Source organism: Psammomys obesus, unplaced genomic scaffold (assembly GCF_907164565.1).
Source record: "Psammomys obesus unplaced genomic scaffold, mPsaObe1.curated_primary_1811, whole genome shotgun sequence".
NCBI classification, from domain to species: Eukaryota; Metazoa; Chordata; class Mammalia; order Rodentia; family Muridae; genus Psammomys; species Psammomys obesus.
Genome location: NW_026590585.1, coordinates 496933 through 509284, shown reverse-complemented (window position 1 = coordinate 509284; position 12352 = coordinate 496933). Strand labels below are relative to the sequence as shown.

Genomic DNA, 12352 nt, shown 5'->3' with positions numbered 1-12352 from the left:
CCAAACTACTTTTGTTATTACAAATTCAGTGGGTTTTTTTCCCCCACATATTTTCACTCCTGAGAAAATATCCAGTGCCCAGCCCGCATACCTACCAAGCCTAAAATGAATGTACCAATTAAAAAATGTGAGCCAGCTCTGAGATGCATGCCTACAATCTCAGCACTCAGGAGGGAAGAGAGATCTCAAACTCCCAGTCCCCCCTGGGCTACGTAGCAAAAACAAAAGGAACAAAATAATTTTAACAAAACAAATACCAATACATACAAATACACATATACACACTTGCCTCTATCTGGTTTAGCTTTACTCATCTGTAAAACAAAACACTTCCTCATAAAGTTGGTGTGAAGATTTAAGTGAAGACTCCAGTAACTACTTATTAAAAGGTGTGGTCGGGCGGCAGAGCAGGCAGGGCTCTATAATTTTAAGGCCAGCCTGGTCTAGCTAGTGAGTCCCAGGCCAACCAGGTCTACACAGTGACTACATGTCCACATGTCTCAGTAAGTACCAACACCCAAGCCATATGAGCCAGCTACGCGACTGCTTGGCAGATGCCCAAGTGACTCAGCATTCTGCTTCATAGGTACTTGCACAGCCATGTCAGCTGCCGCTCTGTTCACAATGGACGAAACAACCTAAATGTCCTTCAGCAGGGGAATGGATAGTGAAAACGTGGTACATGTACACTGTGAAATACTATTCGGCTGTAAAGAAAAAGGAGAGCAGAAAGTTTGAAGGTAAATGGATGGATCTAGAAAAGATGGTGTTTAGCAGGTAAACCAGACTCAGAAAGTCAAAGGCTGCATTTCTTTTATTTGTGGTTCCTAGCTCCATATCTTCAGATGTGAGCGCCTACACATGACAAAGCAGCAAGAAACTCTAAAAGGACCATGGGGTGGGGGAGGGATGCCTGAGACTGGAACAGGGTTCGGGTGAGACGATGTGGGAAATGGAAAAATGGGAAGGAGGTTTCAGTTGAGTGGAGGGGGGAGTTCGACACAGAAGGAGACAGAAGGAGAAGGAACAGATAACACCAAGGCTTTTAAGTAAAGCCTCATGGAATTGCACTATTTCGTATTTACCTAAAATTATACATATTTACACACATATTTACACACATCCCATATATGGAAGTTATGCCAGTTGGGCTGGCAGTGCCTAAGAACCACAGGCTAACAAAAGCCCCCAGTAGAAAGCATGAATCGTTGGTCAGGGCAGTCCAAGGGACCCCCAAAACAGGATAGACTATGGCTGTGGCCCTTGGTTGCCTCTTAGAGGTTGAAGGAAAGCCCCTACTGCTGAAGACACACCCTCAGGATACAGGGCTCAGACTATCTGAGCTGGACTTGACCTGAAAGCCTCCTTCCTGAGGTCGAATTTCCGTGGTTCCAGAAAACACTATGCAAGCTGCCATTAACAGTTGCTCCCAGCTGTGACACCTATAAATCACGACAACGACCAGCATAGCAAGAAATCCATGAAGGCACAGTAAGCGCCATTTACACATTGGTGGTAATCAACGGCTGTCTAGTTAGAAGACCCACACCCACTCAGCAGGAGGGAAATCATGCTGGTACTAGAAACCTATCCAACTTCCCAGGGCTAGTGAGACCACGGATGACAGAAGATGTACAGCTGGGTGAGGTGGCGCACGCCTGTGATCCCAGCACTCAGGGAGGCAGAGGCAATTCAATCTCTATGAGTTCAAGGCCAGCCTAGTCTGCAAAGTGAGTACAGGACAGCAAAGGCTACACAGAGAAACCCCGTCTTGAAAAACCGAAAGGGGGAAAAAAAAAGGAAAGAAAACAGAAAAGAAAGAAAGAAAATTTGCTGCCACTTTGTGAAGTAGGCATAATTCCTATCTGCACTCTAAATTGTATCCATATGCCCAAAGATAAACGTAGTCTTGCCTCACATCAACTAAGCTCTTCTCGACAGGGCATCACAGAAAACCATGACAGGACACAAAGCAGAGACTGACAAGCCCTAGGGGATGATACCTCTGCATAACAGCTCCTGCATCTTTGGCTCAGGGACCAGGAGGAAAAGGGGGACTGGAAAGACTGTCAGAGCTGGAATACCAGGAAGTGTGATGTGAACCAGTCTATCATAGAAATGGCCGCATAAGCAAGATCTGAACCCCCAGCGTTATCAACAGATATGCTAACATGAGAAGGAGAGGAAGCTTACATGCCCCACCCCTAAACCAAGAACCACAGGAAAATAATGACTGTGGAAGAGATGAGCCCCCAAGTGGCTATCTCATATGAAGCGATCATCCTCAAAACCATAGACACACAAACAACAAAAATAGACTCAGCAGGTTGTAATGTATTTGCGCATATAATATGTAACACTGATTACTAAAGAAAAAGAGGCTATCACTTTGAGGAAGGACGTGGAAAAAGCCAGGTCTTTGGAAGAACTGAAGACAGGAAGGAAAGGGAAGTCATTATATTTTGATTAAAATGTATTAAAATTCTTAAGTTAACCTTTATTAAAAAAAAAAAAAAGTATGGGACATGACAGCAGTTTCAAACACAATACTTTTTATTTAAGCAGAAGGAAGTGCAGACAAGAGGTCTGTAAGAGTCAAAAGCCGAAAGAACTTTCAGAGGAAGAAATTAGGAACCTGGGGAGTGACTCCGGGAAGCCATAATAATTAAGTTTCAGACGGAGTTGTAAGAGCAAGTAGGGCTTCAGACAGCGGCTAATAAATCCAAGGAGCCCGAGAAGAACCTTAGAGGATCGGCACCCCCAGGGAGGGCAGGCACCTTTGATAAAGAGAGTGTGCTTCTGTAGCAAGGTGCTACCAGGGGACAGAGCCATTGCGGAGGTGACGGTAACCATAGCACGTCCCGACATAACAAGAAAATTCTGAATAAAGGGGTTAAGAAAACCAGGACACGCAGGACCCTGACGTTCCGGGGTCCCGGTGGCTGAGTCAACTGCAGACCCGGAGCGACCCCAGGCGGCGGACGGCAGAACAGCACCTCACCGAAGCGCCCCACGGCCGCAGAAGAGCCCTAGGAACTACAATTCCCAGAGAGCCCTGCGCGCGGGGACAGTTGGCGCGTGACCCCCGCGTGAGCGGCGGGGGGGTGGGGGGGGCGCCAGCCGGGAGTCTGTGGAGGCGGGGCTCGAGCCTCACCGGTAGAAAGGCGACCCCAAGAGGAGAAACGGATCTTCGTGACCTCGGAGGGATCGGGGTTGATGGGACAGGGGCAGAGCGAACTAGGCTGCTGACCAATCAGCGTTGGGAGGGAAGAACGGAGCGCGGAGGTTCTGCGGTCACATGCCGTGGGGTCCGGTGGGCGGAGCAGTTGCTCAGCAGCCTCCCGCCGCTTCCTGTTTCCGGTTTCTGGAGCGGGGCGCAGCGCAGCACGGAGGGGAGCGCTGGCCGCAGACAGGAACCAAGGGACTGGGGTCTGCGCCCCCCGAGCCCCGCTCTCCGGCTGCGTTTCCCAACCCCAGAGGCACATTCCTGGGGCCTTCTGAGCTTCGGCTGCTGCGTTCTCCCCAGACACGTGAGTGTGGGGGGCGTGGAGGAGGCGGGCTGGGGTCCTTGCACGCTTCTCCGCGGACGGAGAGGAGACCAGGAGGCTCACTTGGCCCTGGTTCTAGCGTGGAGGTCCTGCTAGGGAGCCCTAGGGCCGAATGGAGGCGAAAGGCGTGAGGACGGAGAGCGTCAGGCTACTGGGAGTGGGGAGGAGGACTTCCAAGACCAGAGAGGAATTGAAGATGTTGTGAAGATGAGGGGGGGAAGTGCCCACTTGTGGAAACATGCGAAGTGTTACTGAATGCTTGTGGAGAGAATTTTGACCTGTATCGTGGGGGTAAAAGGGCATCGTGGCGTCGTTTGGGGGAAGGTGTGGCTTGGAGCAGATGGAAGGCGAGGATTTCCAGAATCCTGGAAGAAGTTTCGGGGAAAGTGTTATTAGCTTGGTATGGAAAAGAACAACTGAGGGAGTTTCTTGTGTTTCTTCTTGTGAGGAGTTTGAAGCATAGAACTACCTCCTTGAGGCACTTTCAGCACTGGGCCTCTCTGCCAGTTGAGACCGATCTTTAAAAAGTGTTGAACCGGGAGGAAGAAAATAAAGCCCTCCGTTAGAACATGGAAAATGGCCGTGAGTGCAAGACTAAGTGATGTCAGCCGTTTCCCAGTCCCTAACTTAGTCGTTGGCCCTCCCGTGAAGAAGGAGGTTTCAGCATTGCCAGTTGATCTGTCTCTATAGAATTAGAAAGTTGAAGGGGAATTGTCAAGATCATAAGATCCTGTTTCACAACATCGAGACAAGTGCTTGCACTTTGAGGATCTGTTTGACCACATTAAAAAGAGACTGCCCAACTTCAGCTTCATACTGTCCTCTCCTTGGGCCCGTGTGTATCAGAAGTTCGCCGACAAACGCCTTCGTGTCATTAGTCATCCAGGTTGCTCCAGGGACTGCACTCGTTTCATATTTGTGTGACCTGGGACAAGTAACTCCGTAGGCAACTCTTGTCAGTCCCCTCATCTCCACTCTTCTCGGATACGGAACAGTTCAGGGCTTACACCACACCGAATCAAAGAGAAGCTGCTCAAACTTACAGTCAGGTCTTAGGCTGGAAAGAATGGAGAAGTATTCTTCCAACTTTCTGAACAAACAAGCAGATGACAAGCAGCGCAGCTCCTCTGAAGCCCACCGCAGCTTGTTTTAATCCTTCGTTCCTGTCCCCCGTTTTGTGAAATTCTTTTTCCCTGTTTTGGGAAGAGAAAGCAGCAACAGTTAACAAATGAGGAACTAACTTTCAGGCCAGACTGCACAGCCTTCATTCTCTGAGAGCATTCCTCCAGAATACGCTCCTGGGGAACAAATCTTCAGAGCCCAGAATGTTAACATTTTAAGTTAGACCCTGAGAGAGCTTGAGGAAGGTGGCAGCCAGCCAGTCCACAAAGGCGCCCTCAGTGAGTTGACTGGTTAAGCTGCATGTTGAGCAACAAGTGAGCTTAGGGAAGGCCAGAGCCTAAGCCTTAGGTACACTCCAGTTAACCCCATGAGGAGCCTACTTCCCCTTCCTGCCTTGTTTTGAAGAGAAGAAAGGGCAGCTCTGTGTGGATCTCCCCCCTCCCCCCCTCGCATCCCAGAAAATTACGATGGAAGATGTAGGTGACAGTGACGCATGTACCTTGAGCTCTGCAGCCAGCTGTCTTGCTTATGCGTTATCCTTGTCCGTGGTATTTGTTTTGTTGTTTGGTTTTTATTTGTGATATAGAGGCAGTTCGCTTTTACTGTGTAAGGTTTGGGGAGGATTGGTTAGTTAATGTAAATTAAGTATTTCAGGCAGTGCCCAGCCGAAGACTGTCACTCTACTATGTCCTGTCTCATATTTGAGATGTATCAGAAGAGCCTTTGACCCCTCCACTACCTGTAATTACTGTGTGGAAATGCCTTGTTTTGTATTACTGTAGTGATTTGATGTTTGGGGTCTGTGAAGTCAGGTGGGTAAGTTCCCAAGCGTGTGTTGTCCCCTCCTTGCATGTGGGAAATAGAAGCTCAGATGTGAGTTTCAGGGAGAAGGAAAATGCACTTAGATCACAGAGTCTGAGCTTTCATTTTCTTGTTGTGAGGAGAGTCCAGAAGAGTAAAATGTCTCGGAAAAAAACTGTGAAACCATTGGAAAATAACAGTGTCCTAAAGTGTTACTAATGGATAGGAGATGGGGATACCCAACTTTTCAACACTGAAAGACGACATTGTCATCCATAAATATGTTGGGCTGCATCCACAGCTATCTGGGGATATATGTGTCCCACGCGCCATAGGGTGGATAGGGCTGTTAGAATAACACACAGTGAACCCACGGGGAACTTTAGAGTATAGAAAGACAGCCAACTCACCCAGAGTCTAGAAGCCCTTGAGATCTGTGACTTGGGAGAGGCTGAGGTAGATTTTGGAAGCCTTGTGATCCCTCATTTTGACCCAGTGAGTTTTCATCTATGATTGGGTGGGGTTTTTGTTTTTATTTTATTTTTTCAGAGAAGTGGCGCTTAAGTAATTGAGGTGAGTGAAGGTGCTGAGGGCGTTTCACACTGCTTCACGGCGCTTCCAGTGGATGTGAAGAAAGGTTATTGGATACTCCCAGGATACTGACATGTCAGGATCCAACACAGTCTGTCTTCTCTCTCTACCTCACGTCTTTCATAATAACTTCAAGCTAGACATGGTCAAGGATCTGTGTAAATTATGATTGAAATGTTTTAGGGAAGGCCACTGACTTAAGCTTAAGCTTTATTTGTAAACTAGTATGTAACTTTGAAAAATGGCATACTCCTATAGCCAGGCATGGCGGCACATGCCTGTAATCCCAGCACTTAGGAAGGCAGCTGGATCTCCATGAGTTTGAGGCCAGCCTGGTCTACAAACCAAGTCCAGGACAACCAACACTACACAGAGAAACCCTGTCTCAAACAAACAAAAAATAAAAATGGAGTACTACAATGTAAATTTTCATCAAATAATAACAAAGCAAAGATGGTTGCATCCTAGCTATCATAATTCTTTTCTTCTTCTTTCCCCCACAGTTTGTTTTGTTGGGTTTTTGTGTTTTAGAGGTTATTGAAACGGTCTCTCACTAAAGTCTCTTGCTGGCCTAAAACTCCCCGAGATCCAACTGCCTCTGAGTCTGACAGTACTAGGCCCCATAGTTTGTTTTGAAGCAGATTCATGCTTTCGTATAATCAAAATACCATTACTTTTTTTTTTTTGGTAGTGTGATTCATCTTGTTTTCTCTCTCTTGATCCTGCCTTCACCTCCAACACACTCTGAAAAAGGATGTTCCCCTTCTCCGGCTGCTGGAGGACTGAACTGTTGTTGCTACTCCTAGCTCTGGCTGTGAGAGAATCCTGGCAAACAGAAGAAAAATCTTGTGACCTGGTAGGAGAAAAGGATAAGGAGTCAGAGAAAGAGGTGGCTCTCCTGGAGAGGTTACGGCCGCTGTTTAACAAAAGGTAGATGAGAAGAACCTGTAAGTGTTTAAGAAACTGTCTTTATTAAGGGTCTTCTCCTCTTACTGACTTTGCTTCAGCTTAATGTGGCAGGAGTGCATAAATGATACAGGTTCTGATCTGAACTTCAGCGGTATTAGTTTTATTTGACTGTAATACATTACCCTCTTTAATGATAGCAAATTTACAGCCATGTGACCATGTGTGTTTCTCTTATCTTTTCCACAGAAAAGTATCACTTTCTAAAGGCTGGGTCTAAAACACCAGCTTGTAGAAACCAGAACATTACTTGACAGCTTCATATAATCAGACTTTAGAATCATCACACAGACACATTTAAATTTATACATGTCTAAGTATGTCTTCCTCAGTTCCGGGAACTTTCAGATATATAAACATGAAAATGACCCTTCAACATGGGACTGTCCCGTGAACACAGACAGACCCTTGCTGTGGGGAAACAGCCAACATTTTTGCATAACTAGAATAGGTATTCTAGAATGTATTGCTGTCTTGGGTGGTATATTTGAACTTCCTATAATCAACAAGTAGGACAGCCTGTGGGACCATAAATAACTCATAATCAGCAAATGTGCCTTTGATGAGAAGGAGGGGTCTGGCTTTTCCCGAGCATGAAAAGTAGTGGTAATACTGTTCTTTTCCTCTGTAGTTTTGAGAGTACTGTGGGCCAGGGCTCAGACACATACAGCTATAAATTCCGAGTATGCCGGGAAGCTGGCAACCACTCCTCTGGAGCAGGCCTGGTGCAGATCAGCAAAAACAATGGGAAGGAGACAGTGGTTGGGCGAATCAACGAGACTCACGTCTTCAATGGAAGTAAGATAATTCCTGCCGACTAATCCAAGTCAGTCCTCCAGGAACCCTGCATGTGTTGGCCTTCCCCCGCTTATTGAGGACGGCATGTTATATGGAACCTGGGCCACCGAGGACTGTAACTCACAGGGCCTAGTTGCACAGCTGCTCGGGCCGCCACTGTTTGAAGGCAGTACAAAGCTTTCACAAAAAGAAGATAGCGTAGGGGATACAATTCAAGGTAGAGCATTTGCCCACAAGCAGAAAGCTCTGACGTTCTGGCTTTGATCCTCGGTGCCACGAAAAGAAAGGCAGGGGATGGAAAAAGAGAATGTGAAAGACTGAGAATGAAAAATGAATCTGAATCTAGCCAGAATTTTACATAGCCTGGAGTCCTTCTACTTACCCAAATACTTGAGTTCCACACCAGCCACCACCATCTCTCGTCAACTTAATCATTTTGCCAATACTGAATTTTAAGATTTCTTTTTTTGGGGCAGAGGGACAAGCCAGTAAGTCTATTTAAGGGGGAAATTTTTCTCCTCCTACTCGTACTAACAGTTGTATTTTTCAATGTAATGAAAGTATGCTGGAAGAGAATACCTGTGGTACGGTTTCTTCCCATAAACAGATAAATTATTCAATCTAGATATTCACTACGTAAAGAATAAAATAAAACACAAATGAGTGCATTCTGTACCCAACTATCATTTTCTAATGTGATGGTGTCTTAGTTACTGTTGTAGTGCTGTGAAGAGACACCGTGACCGAGGTAATGTTATGAAGGAAAGCGTTTAATTGGAGCCTTATAGTGTCAGAGGTTTGTCCGCTATCACCTCGGGGATAGTTGAGCCTGTGGGGGCCATTCTTATTTGGACCACCACAGATGGTTCTGAGGTACCAGCTCACTGATTTTAAAATCTTATTTTCTCATGTACAAAGTTGAAAGAATCCTTACATACTCATTTCACATGGTTGTCAGTCAAACAATATTTTGCAAAGGATTTTTAACATAGTAAATGCTAAGAGAAGTGTATTCCCAACTCAATAAACCATCCACTTTGAATTTATCTGTGCCATCTTGGGCTTCTCCCTTTGCTTTGTGTTGAAAAAATGTTCATCACTATTAAAAGTGTGGATAGCAACTGTTTTTACACATTCTGTTGCCCACCTTTAATGTAAAAAGTAAGATTAATCTTAAATATCTGGTTCTTCACTATATAAAACAAGAGACCACAAAGTTTTGTTAAGAAACAAGTTTTAAGGCCAGGCATGGTGGCTCATGCCTATAACCCCAAACCTTGGGAGGCTAAGGCAGGAAGATCACAAGTCTGAGACCAGCCGGGTCTATATAATTAGTTAGGGCCAGCCAAAGCTATAGAGGAAAAACTCGTCTTTTAAAAGAAAGTTTTTAGCTTACCATTCAGATACAGAGATCATACCAGTTAGCATTAATTACAAGCAGTATCGGTGGCTCGTTCCACTCTGCCCTGCTACCCATTGTTGCCTCTGCCTCCCCTGCACTCCATAGCGCTATTATTCTTGTCCTTCCTCAGGTAATTGGATCATGCTGATATATAAAGGGGGTGACGAATACGACAACCACTGTGGCAAAGAGCAGCGGCGTGCAGTGGTGATGATCTCCTGCAATCGGCACACTCTAGCGGTAAGATATCCTGGGGTGTAGAAGATTCAAAGAACTGACCGGAGAGAAGGGGGTTAACAGGACAGGCCTGTGGAGTGGACATGAGAAAACTAATTCAGATTTTCAGTGTGCCAGAGTCTCCTTACAAGGAGAATAGGCTACTGAACCAGGAACAGCAAGGGGTTGGTATTCATTTATTTATTGAGGGTAGTCTTGTTTGTTGGATGCCAGTTGAAAGAAAACATCTTATACAGAATTACTATTTGGACCTCTCATCATCAGGACAATTTTAACCCAGTGTCTGAAGAACGAGGCAAAGTTCAAGATTGTTTCTACCTCTTTGAAATGGATAGCAGCCTAGCCTGTTCACCAGAGGCCTCACACCTCAGTGTGGGCTCTATCTTACTTGTCATGTGAGTACTTTCTACCCTCTCAGTACCATCCATGTGTTTGCATATACGAAATTAAAGCTGACTGACTCGAAAATAACAGACCATACAAGTTGAAAGAAACGAAGCTGGGGGATGTAGCTTGGTGGCAGTGTTTGATCAGTATGCATGAGGTCTGTGCTCAATGGTCTCAACTGTGGAGCTATAGCTGATCTCAGACTCAAGAAATATCACCTGCCTTTGCCTCTCAGACCTGACTTTTTAAAAATGAAAGGAATTAAGTGTTTAGTTCAAATAAATATTTGCATTTGGAGATGCTTTTTTTTCTTTTCTTACTGTGTAGTTCTGTCTGGCCTGGCCTAGAATTCACTATGTAGACTAAGCTGGCCTCTGCCTCCCAAGTGCAGGAATTAAAGGCGTCCACCACCATACCCTGCTTGTGCTTTTCCGAGGAAGGGTGGACAGATTTCAGTACTGTCCAATTTATTACTTCAGTAGAATTAAGAAACAGAATCCTGTTTATTAATTCCAGGCTGTTAGACTCACTGTCTTTCTGACTGATAGCACTCCTAGCAGGTTTTTTGAGGAGCTATGAGTCCTTTTGCTTGTGTTTATAGCATACAGCTTAGGACAGCTAATGCTGAATATAAAGGTTAGCCTTAGCCTTCTAAATAGCTATTACTGCTTCAGGGTTGATAAATCTTAAGTGTCTTTTTTTTTTTTTTCCTCTCCAGATTTGCATCACTGGTTGCTGTCTACATCATTGGGGGTTTCTTATACCAGCGACTGGTAGTGGGAGCCAAGGGAATGGAGCAGTTTCCTCATTTGGCTTTCTGGCAAGATCTTGGCAACCTGGTAGCTGTAAGTAGCAGTTAATTTGGGTTAAGCCTTGAACTTCGGGTGCTTTCTTATTGGTCCCTGGAGAAAACCAGTTGTCACAGTCTGAAACCTTATCATGTTTCACTCTGAAATAGATAATTAAGATTATCTTATGGTTGTTTTTCCCCCCTACAGGATGGCTGTGACTTTGTGTGCCGCTCAAAACCCCGTAACGTGCCTGCTGCATATCGTGGAGTTGGGGATGACCAGCTGGGGGAAGAGTCAGAAGAAAGGGATGATCATTTGCTACCAATGTGATGCACTTTTAAGGTCCAACCGCCTCTTGGGTCCCCAAACCAAAGCATTCTCAACCAGACTTCTCAAGCGCCGCTTCTCATCTCTCGCTTTGCCATTAATTCTTGCTTTCCAACTGCTTTTGATTTGTCCCTAAATTGCGTCCCTCTGCTCCTATTAATTTTCCTCTGCACAGGTGTGGAAGGTAGACATAGGGCCTGGGGGGCCTACTTTTGCACCCCAGGAAGAGCAAGGACAGTTAAATAGGCAGAAAGGCACAGGCCCTAGCTGTCTAAACATTTTCACAAGTTGAGACACTGGATTTCTTTAATTAAAAAAGCAAAGATTACTTGTACCTTTGCTTGCTTCACGTTGTTTCTGCCCTACAGCAGTCTCATGAGAATGATTGTGTAGAGCTGCTTTGCAGTGCTTGCCTGACTGTAACCCAATAACTCCTGTTTGCGTTGAGCCTGGAGTCAGTCACCTGATTGTCCCTTGTGTGGGATTAGAACAGGAAAAAATGTGAAACTTCCCAACTGTAGGACTCTAAGGTGCCATCACATTGTTTATATGTCTTTGGGCGACTTAACAGCTTGAATTGGGCCCTGGACTGAGGTGGTAAGTCTGTGTTAGGCCCAATCTGTATGTATATCAGGCCCAAACGCCTAATCAAGCAGCCCTAAAGGAAACAAGACCATGCTCTGGAGGTCCTCGAACCTGTGTCAGCTTGTGTTGGGATCTCCTTGGTTTTCCTGTTTGTAGTAAAAGCTGGCAAACCTGTTTTTGCTCACTTCCTCTACTAGTACTAAACTTGTTTTGCACTTTTCTCACAGGTCTGTAGTTTGGCTTTTTGTATTTTTCCCAATCTTAAAGAAAGGGAACAGGAGCAGAAGTGGACGAGGAGGGCTCTGCAGTTCCCTACTGTGGGTGGGGAACACTGCTGTGCCTGTCCCTCCTGCTGGCTCAGGGAAGTGTCTTACTTTCTCACCTAGGGGAAAAGGTTTTAATCCTCTCCTCCTTTCTGTTTAGACCATGTGCCCAGACTCACAAGCTGATCTCTCTGTAATAGTGAATTCCTAGGCCATTAAGTAAGAACACAGCTAATCTGAACACAGGAGATGTGGTAAAGGCAGGACCATTTGTTACCTTTAGAGAAGAAAGTGAAATGGTGTCATTCTAACTTCTCAATACTTTTGCAATGATAGTGGGGTTTTTGTTTTCTTTCTATACAGAAAAATAATGTTATTTTTAAAAACCGTATCTCATGTGTTGTTTGCATCCTTCCCCCATGTTTTAAATGAAAATAATATACCACTTTTTGTACAAAAACACAATAATTAAAAAACATACAAAACATGTTGGCTTTTGTCATTTGTGTCGAGAATGGAATGCAATAAGACGAC

General features: G+C 45.3%; 1 protein-coding gene across 2 annotated transcripts; it reads left to right on the top strand.

Moving 5' to 3' along the window:
- Nucleotides 1-3194: 3194 nt before the first annotated feature.
- On the top strand, nt 3195-12305 carry M6pr (mannose-6-phosphate receptor, cation dependent). Of its 2 annotated transcripts, none has more exons than XM_055607950.1 (7): nt 3195-3530; nt 6754-6992; nt 7660-7826; nt 9359-9468; nt 9730-9860; nt 10571-10697; nt 10851-12305. In XM_055607950.1, exons 2-7 carry the CDS (start codon nt 6817-6819, stop codon nt 10971-10973), a joined length of 834 nt encoding a protein of 277 aa, XP_055463925.1. In that variant the 5' UTR covers nt 3195-3530; nt 6754-6816; the 3' UTR covers nt 10974-12305. The 2 variants fall into 2 exon arrangements, with proteins under 2 accessions (XP_055463925.1, XP_055463924.1); XM_055607949.1 differs by having other exon boundaries at nt 3196-3530; nt 6816-6992.
- The last annotated feature ends 47 nt before the right edge of the window (nt 12306-12352 follow it).

Coding starts and splice junctions, on each gene's coding strand:
- M6pr (XM_055607950.1), top strand. CDS start 6,817: ATGTTCCCCTTCTCCGGCTGCTGGAGGACTGAACTGTTGTTGCTACTC. Junction 9,469..9,729: donor GCAATCGGCACACTCTAGCG/GTAAGATATCCT, acceptor TCTCATCATCAG/GACAATTTTAACCCAGTGTC. Junction 9,861..10,570: donor GGCTCTATCTTACTTGTCAT/GTGAGTACTTTC, acceptor TTTCCTCTCCAG/ATTTGCATCACTGGTTGCTG.